The sequence below is a fragment of the Nicotiana attenuata genome, unplaced genomic scaffold (genome assembly GCF_001879085.1).
Source record: "Nicotiana attenuata strain UT unplaced genomic scaffold, NIATTr2, whole genome shotgun sequence".
NCBI lineage: Eukaryota > Viridiplantae > Streptophyta > Magnoliopsida > Solanales > Solanaceae > Nicotiana > Nicotiana attenuata.
This window is the reverse complement of record NW_017672066.1, coordinates 178593-186760: the sequence shown is the minus strand read 5'-3', so window position 1 is coordinate 186760 and position 8168 is coordinate 178593. Positions and strand designations below refer to the sequence as shown.

General features: G+C 35.6%; 2 protein-coding genes across 3 annotated transcripts; one reads left to right on the top strand and one right to left on the bottom strand.

Annotated features, from left to right (window-relative positions):
- Positions 1-928: 928 nt before the first annotated feature.
- On the top strand, positions 929-4234 carry LOC109211639. 2 transcript variants are annotated; one of them, XM_019375189.1, is made up of 4 exons: positions 929-1171; positions 1374-1444; positions 1849-1935; positions 2518-2801. In XM_019375189.1, the coding sequence occupies exons 1-4, from the start codon at positions 1048-1050 to the stop codon at positions 2578-2580; spliced, it is 345 nt and encodes a 114-aa protein (XP_019230734.1). In that variant the 5' UTR covers positions 929-1047; the 3' UTR covers positions 2581-2801. The 2 variants fall into 2 exon arrangements, with proteins under 2 accessions (XP_019230734.1, XP_019230735.1); XM_019375190.1 differs by lacking the exon at positions 2518-2801 and adding an exon at positions 3948-4234 and having other exon boundaries at positions 936-1171.
- A 235-nt stretch (positions 4235-4469) lies between these two features.
- On the bottom strand, positions 4470-8168 carry LOC109211638. The gene is made up of 2 exons (XM_019375188.1): positions 7846-8168; positions 4470-7244 (listed from the first exon to the last, which is right to left on the bottom strand). Exons 1-2 carry the CDS (start codon positions 8023-8025, stop codon positions 5328-5330), a joined length of 2097 nt encoding a protein of 698 aa, XP_019230733.1. The 5' UTR covers positions 8026-8168; the 3' UTR covers positions 4470-5327.

The following is an 8168-nucleotide window of genomic DNA, read 5'->3' as shown; positions in this document are numbered from 1 at the left end:
TTTATATATATATATATATATATATATATATATATATATATATATATACACACACACACACACACACACTCACTTTATTTAAATTAATAAATATAGATATCTTATAATTAACTATAATAAAAAAATATGAAAGTATAAATATATGAAAAAATAACTTCTCATTCAAATTGGGTGGGAGTAGTTTCAAGTTGGAGTTTTTAAATTATTTTAAAATAAAAAAGCAAAAAAAAAGATTAGCTATCAAAAAAAACGAAAAAAGAGAAGAAAAACTACCCATTCAAATCGGGGAGTAGTTTCAACTTGGAGTTTTAAAATAATTTTAAATAAAAAATGAAATTAAAAAAATAATAAATTACCAATTCAAATTGGGGAGTAGTTTCAAGTTGGAGTTTTAAATAAAAAAAACTTTCAGAGAAAAATATTAAATAGAGTAATATGCTAAAAATTCTATTAACAATGTAATAATATTAAATATTGGATGATATAATAAAGAAAAATACATAACAAAAACGTTATTCGATGCGCTGCCTGTATAAGTCCCGTTAGTTTAACAGAGATTTTATTCATTAAAATTTAGATAATATTATTAAGAACAGAATAAAATTTAAAAAAAATAAAAAATTCAACAGTAATAAATTGAATATCTTCTCATATATTACATAAAGAAAGCGAATACTAAACATTGACTAACATAATAAAGAAAAATATAGAACAAAAAAGTTATTCACTGACTATATAGGTACCTTTGATTTAATAGAGATTTCATTATTGGGTATATCGTATTGACAAACAAGATGACAATTGAATTTTATTAAAGCAATACGATCTAATAGGATCAAACAAGCCCAATCATAATTTAATTTAACTAATATTTTTTTAATATTGACCGCTTACGACTACTAGTAAAGTGAAAAGGGAAAAGCAAAATAAATTGAAAAGCAAGGCGTTTGGGCCGAATTCTAAGCGTTGGTCGATAAATCCATTTTAACCACCGTATGTCCGCAGCTTCCATTTGAGACAACTGAGAGCTGAAGAAAGCTGAAAGCCATGGCAACTTCATTGGCAGCGATGACGGCTCGTCGAGCCGCAACCTTCACGCGCTTCCCCATCTCAAGCTCTACGACTCAACCAGCTTCTCTTGCTCAGCGCCGCGGCCTTGCCGGCGCTGCTGGTACTAATCTCACATTTCCTCTTTTTCCAAAACATTTTAGATCGATTCAATCATTTCTCTGATGTGGCTCAGTAACTTTGGAATGAATTAAATGTAAAGATGCTGATACCTGAATATATCATTATATTGTACCACTTATGTGTATCTATGCATGTGTGTGTGATGGTGACTGATAGTATTGAAAAAATGGATGTATTTTCAGATCATCACGGGCCACCTAAGGTCAATTGCTGGAAAGAACCTATGAATCCTGCACAATGGAAAGAAGAACATGTGAGTTATCTAATTTGATGCTTTAGTTCTAGGGTACATTTTTGTTATTTTGTGTTCATCAGGAGTACAATATCTGGAGCTTAAATAAACTAATGATTGTGCAAGTTTGGTGTTTGTAACATGGATATTGATTGGTTTGAAAATATAATTAAAAATGCAAAGTTCAAAGTGTTGCCTATATTCCTATTTCCCTAAATCATCACTAGATATTTGTGCCAAATGGCTTCTTAGTAGAGATGAAGAAAAAATATAATTCCAGAAGATAAAGAGTAATATTCTATCACTCTTAGCTGACAATTCCCGTTTGCAGAATTAGTTGTCTCTTTTTTGTTGCTCAATAGGACATGCTTTCGAGGCTTTTGATATTAGTTGAAATATCAAATTTATATGTCTGGAACTTGCAGTTTGTGATTGTATCTTTGTCTGGATGGGGCTTGCTTTTCTATGGTGGATACAAGCTCTTCACCGGAGGCAAGAAGAACAAAGAAGAGGTACTCACGTGTTCCTTCGAAATCCTGAACACTGATTGGTGCTTTTACATTTCAGTTTTTACACCTATTCCAAGAATTGGAGATAATCAAATCTCCTGTAGGAGTAATGTTGCTTCCAATCACACGGACCTGTTCAATTTGCAAATGATAGAGCTTTTAAGCCCAGTTCATTAAAAAATGATTTAAGGAAAAGATGAAGTCATAGACTGTAGTAGCTTACTTTCCTATACTTATGTGGAGCTATATAATATGGGCATTATTGATTGAAGACCATACATGGAAATCTCATACTGTTGATTATTTGATTAATCAACATTTGAACTGTTCATCCAAGTGTTGAGGAAAACAGAATCCTGCATTTTCTTGTTTAGTGCTTCCTGAAAGCAGTGACCTTAGATTCTTTTTTTTCCCTGATGATGGTGGTGTACTGGCCAGCGTAGATATTATTTTCATTTTTTTATCAGGTAGATCTTATTGTCATTTTTAATGTTAAATTTGTTCCTCTCAACTTTCATCTCAGTTCTCAGAAAGTAAATTAGTCCTGTTTGACTTTGATTTTCTTTTAACATGGTGCTTCTTAAGGAATGGCTTTCAGCTGATGTATCAAAAAAAGGGAACAAAAGAGGAAGACTTGCATTTGAATGATCATTCTAGTTTGAATTTCAGTTATTAACTGAACGAGAACAAAAGGAATGTTCTATCCAATTACTTCTTGCAAATACTAACAGTGTGGACCAGTAGCAAAAAAAAAAAGAAAGATTTAGGGCCGTTTAGTAACAAGTTTAGAATTTGAAACGTTGCTTGGTGTATATGTTTTTAATGTTAGAAAACAATAACAATTCCCTGAAAAGCAGTGTTTCTATGAATGGTACTAAATAGATGCTTTCCATTGGTCATTAGTGAAATACATGTCTTGCTAATGTTTTACTCAATTAGTGATCAATCTTTTAGTAGAGCTTATGAGTGATGACTAATATCAAATGCCTCTCTTTTTTTTTTTGATCAGTTGATCACTAACATCAAATATAATCAAGTTTAATGCAACTATTCTGGGAAAGATTCCCATGCATCGAAGAAGTTTACAGACCATAGTGGGAAGAGAGAAAGCCCCACCTTGAGAAATATAGATAGAATTTAGGATTAAAGAAAGTGACAGAACAGTTTGTGAGCTTCCATTTGCTATTTCTTTCAAAGTTATTCAATCCAAGTGTGTTGAGGGAAAAGTGAGGAAAGATAGGGAGGTTTCAGTTTGCAGGAGAGAAAAGTAAAAGTTAACAGAGATCAATATATGATTCTTATTCAAGCTATTAGCTAAATACTCTTGTTGTAGATTATGTTGCCTATTCAAGTAATCACGTTTTTAATATTTTTATCAGACCCTATTATTGAGTTTCCAAGTGTATTTGCTTTGATAAGGTTATGTAGAACGATTTCTGAAATGCGTGAGATGCCACAAGGTCCGACTTGGTTGAATTGGGGTTTCTTTGGTTGGTACTATGAAATAAGATTATAAGATGTGATTGGAAATGCTATCTTGTGGAAAATGAATTCTTACTTTTTGGTTAATGAATATACCAAATAAACTGAAGAAATTGAAGAACAGTGTCACATTCTAGTTGAATTTATACTTGTATAGCGAAGATATAACTGAAGTCACAATTTATGATAGATAATTGGGTAGGGACAAAAGTTTCCTATCATATAATGCTAAACCGACTTTGATTACCGCTGTTGTATTTAATGAAACATTATTTGACTAGATCTACAGTCTAAGTCATAATTTAACTTGTTAGTTTGATTATTAAGAAAAACTTATGTCAAATTTTACATTTGTTTTGTTAACTGAATTTGATTTCTTGATACTTGTGAAAGGTGTATAAAGTAGTGCTATTAGCAGAATGTTGTTGGAATCGCCCAAAGTAGAATGAGTGTTATAAATTGGGATAGGAAGTGGCGCCTTCTTTGATCGTAAGTAATGACAATTATATGCTATTTATTTCTTATATTTTCAGAAATTGGTTCAAGCGGCACAGTAAGGTTTGAATTTCAAGGCGTTATTCCAAGACTGGGAATTTTTCAAGTCCCAGGTCCGAGGGTTTCTCTCTAATAATCCAATTGGTGGAATGACATAAGTTCCTTTCTTTTCTTTATATTGGTTTCTTTCTATTGTTACAAATGACACTGAGAGTTTTTGAGCCAGTAAGTCGCGAACAAAGTTGGTTGTATCACCATTATCAGTTCAGTATCTCCTTATATTATCAAGATATATGGAGTGGTTTCTGCCCGTTTGCTTCTCTTAGCTTTCTTCATCTTGCTTATGCGTTGTCTAAATTCTGTATATCCATTTCAAGATCCCATAGCCTAACTATCATGCAAATTTTGAACGTCCAGTGATCTGGAGGTATTGTCAATCGTAAACAAATTACAAAGTAGTATCAATGGGGTTTAACTACATAACATGTCTTCAGACAACAGATACAACAACAACAACAACAACAACAACCCAGTGAAATCCCACTAGTGGGGCCTGGGGAGGGTAGTACGCAGACCTTACCCCTACCCCGTAGGGATAGAGAGGCTGTTTCCGAAAGACCCTCGGCTCAAGAGAACAAAAAGACAAAGGTAGACAATGTTAGTATCATCACATAAATCATAAGAAAATCATAAGAAAAATAGGAACAACATAAAATCCGGAAGAAAGATGCAAAGCAAAACCGATAGGTAGCAAATATGTCCTGCACTGAAAATACAGCATTGACACTAGCTATCTTAGACAAAAACCCTACCAGACTAGTCTCACAAAGGTATTAGTATGACAAGACTCAACTACCTCCTAACCTAAAACCTTAATGCTCGACCTCCACAACTTCCTATCAAGTGATGTATTCAATGACGGTGATGAGACACTCATAAGGGTTCTTGTTTAGATCTTTATTCTTATTACTTAGTAGTCTACAGTATGAGAAAGCTTAATTTACTCGGGAAATGCTCTAAATCTATCCTTCATCATCTAAAACCATGGCTCTAAAAGTTAAATGCCTTGATTTTGTGTCATTACCCAGTGAACACAAGGAGGCTTGTTTCCTTTCTTTTGCCCTATTTTATCCATGTTTATGCTTTTCTGGTGTTCCTTTTCCAATATCTAATTAGGAGGGAATGAGTTCTTTTTTTGTGTGTGTTTATGTTGGGAGGGTGGGTGTGTGGGTTGCGGACATGGGGTTGTTTGAAGAGACATAAAGTTATTAGTGAATAGAAGCTACAAATGCTTAAACTTTACAGCTCCAAGAGGGCAGAGTGGAAGTGTTTCCCTAAGCTAACCTTAAACATGACACTTTCTGTGATCGACTTCTAAATGAAGCACATCATTAGCATTTTCTAGCACTGCTGTTAGACTAAAATTCAGGCTTGTCGTTGTTGTCTCCATCCTCTCCCAAGCTGGCAGCAGAGCCTGTAGTACTGTCTGTCTCTTCTTCTATGTCCTGACCACTGTCAACTTTAAAGTTAGCAGTTTTTGCATGTAGATTGTTTGCATGCTTTTGTTCTCTATCTTCTCTGATAGTGTCGTTTATTCCTTCCGGTTGTGCAGTGTTATCTGGTTTTTTATTTCTGGCATCTTGTAATCCTCCAGAATGATCTACTTCTTCTTCTGTTTCTTGATAATAGTCAACCTCTTGGTTGTCATCTTCTTTGGCACCCCTTTCAGCAGCAGTCGCATATTCAGAAGAATTTGGAAGATTGTGAGTTTGCCCTAGCTCTGTATCTTCTCTGATGGTGCTGGTTATTTCCTCTGATTGTACTATTTCATCTGGTTTTTGATTTCTAGCCTCTTGTGAGATGCTACTGTCTATTTCCTCTGATTGTACTATTTCATCTGGTTTTTGATTTCTGGCCTCTTGTGAGATGCTACTGTCTTCTCGAGAACTCTGAAGCAGCTCAGTTTCTGTGTTACTGACTTTTCTTTTATACCCTTCCTCAGTCTTCTGAGTTGCATCAGGATTCATGACTCGAGTCCTTTCCTCTGCATCTGCAAAATTGTTAGGGTTTGGCCATGTCCTACCTGGTGGACTGTCATCATGATTTGTGCTAACATCTTGCATTCTGTGTTTCCCTCTATCTGATTTTACTCCTTGTTCTGGCCTTTTCTGGTTAGTGATTTGTGCCTCCGAATGTTTACCTTGTTGAACTTTATTGGTCATTTCTATCCCATGAACTTTCTCATCTGGTTTGTTCCTCACGTCCATGCCCATGTCCTTGTCTTTCTGACGGCCCATTATTTCCAGTGTACTGCCTCCAGCCCTCTCGATCCTTTCAGTTCCCATTTTTACTTTCAAGAATTTTCTGTTTCTCATGCTTGCAATTCCACGACTTTCAGGATGCATGCCACTTTCATCTGCCTGGCGCTTAGCAATTGTTTGCCGTCTCTTCGCTCTTTTTTTCCTTATGTGGTCCTTGTTCACTCTTGATGTTCCTCTGCTCATTGAATTCTCTTGCATTTCTAACTTCATCACACCTTTATCATTCACTCCAAATTCTTTGCTTTGGTTTTGCACTTGATTTTTATCATCCTCAGTTTCCTTAGATGCATTGTCATTAGTGTACCTTTTCTTGTCTAGATAAGATTCTTTCTCATTCTTATAACTGTTAGCATTCTCTTTTTGTCCTTCATTAATGTGAGAAATGGTGCTGTTTCCTGGAACATCTTGTTGAGAAGTGTTCAGCTGCTGAGACTGCTCTTCTCCAGTTTTGCCGTTCGCGTTTTCAAATCTCTCTCCATCTTTTCCTGTGTCATCAACATTCCCGGTGAATTCCTCATTTCTCTTATGGGCAGATTCATTGACACTGCTGTCTATATCTTCTGCTGAATTTTTCTGATCTTCACTTTTGATGGATTCATGCAACTCTTCACTTCCTCTTCTACCATCATGTACAGCTGCCTCGGTGGTGAAATTTGTTGCAGGATTTGATGGGTCCTCTGCATTTACTGACCAGACCTTTACAGGTGATAATTCCAGTCGGTGTTTTAAATCCTCAATTTCAGCCTCTTTCAGTCTCAAGGTTTCAGAAAGTAATGTAACTTGGGAATCATTTGACTGTGTTTCAATGTGTTTTTCCTGAAGGATCTTAATTTCACCCTGCTTTTCCTTAAGAGCAGCTTCTATTGTTCTTTGTTCTTCTTTAAGGAAAGAGATTGTCGACTTCATCTCCAAGATCCTACTGTCGAGATCCATTTTCTGCGTACGAAGCAAGTGTATGTTGGATTTCATGTCCTCTATTTGCCTTCTGGCTTCTTTTGCCTGTTCAATTTCTTTCTGTCACACAGGTGAAGAATAAAATGTTAGCTTGGGTAGCATAATAAACTCGAAAGTTATGCCAATGGCAGAAGATATAACGATTGTTATTTGTCTCATTAAAGAACTCTACTGGTCACGGATGGGGTCAGCGAGTAACGAAGGTCCACAACCTAGCTTGGTAACTGCATTATGCTTGTGGTATGTCATAGTTTGAAGAACTTTATTGATCATAGATTACTCTGTACAACTATTAACACGATAGAATTAGAATTTTGTCATCCATCTTTTCCCTTGCCAAAAGAATTAAAATGCACTTCTATTCATTCAAGAATTGATTTAACATCCAGATCCAGTCTGTGTTGTCACCTGAGTTAATTTAACATCAGATTTTGCTGAAAAGTTGTTAGATAAAACCGTTTTTTTACTGTGTACTTGTTCATTGAGAAGTACTGAACTGCTGATTCCTGATGTTATTTACCAGTGAAAATACACCGTAAGATTTTAGTTTCATTTCTTAGTGAAGAAGTGAAGACTGAGTGATATATATCAAACATCATGTAAATAGACGTTAGCCATGGACAAGCGTTCATCTTTGATTGATTGAGAGAGAGAGAGAGACCTGCAAGAGGAGTTGAAGAGCGTTGAGCTCGCGATCTTTCTCCTTGACAAAGAGGCTGCAGATGCGCCTGTCCCTGAGCTTGTGGAGAGTCATAACTCCAAAAACGGCAGCACTAAACGCGAGCAACAGCAGAAATCCATATGATCTTCCTTTGCTTCCCGTGTTTATACTGTGCCTCATGCTTTTGCTCTATCTATGTCCTTCAGGAAATGTTTAATGAGTTATGGGCAAACAGACAAGAATGGCCTTACTACTTAGGTCTTTCAGTCAATATTATTCTAATGTGTCACGGTTCACGCAGAAGAGCCACATAAATTGTGTAA

Coding starts and splice junctions, on each gene's coding strand:
- LOC109211639 (XM_019375189.1), top strand. CDS start 1,048: ATGGCAACTTCATTGGCAGCGATGACGGCTCGTCGAGCCGCAACCTTC. Junction 1,172..1,373: donor CGGCCTTGCCGGCGCTGCTG/GTACTAATCTCA, acceptor ATGTATTTTCAG/ATCATCACGGGCCACCTAAG. Junction 1,936..2,517: donor GCAAGAAGAACAAAGAAGAG/GTACTCACGTGT, acceptor GTGCTTCTTAAG/GAATGGCTTTCAGCTGATGT.
- LOC109211638 (XM_019375188.1), bottom strand. CDS start 8,025: ATGAGGCACAGTATAAACACGGGAAGCAAAGGAAGATCATATGGATTT. Junction 7,245..7,845: donor CTCTTCAACTCCTCTTGCAG/GTCTCTCTCTCT, acceptor CCTGTGTGACAG/AAAGAAATTGAACAGGCAAA.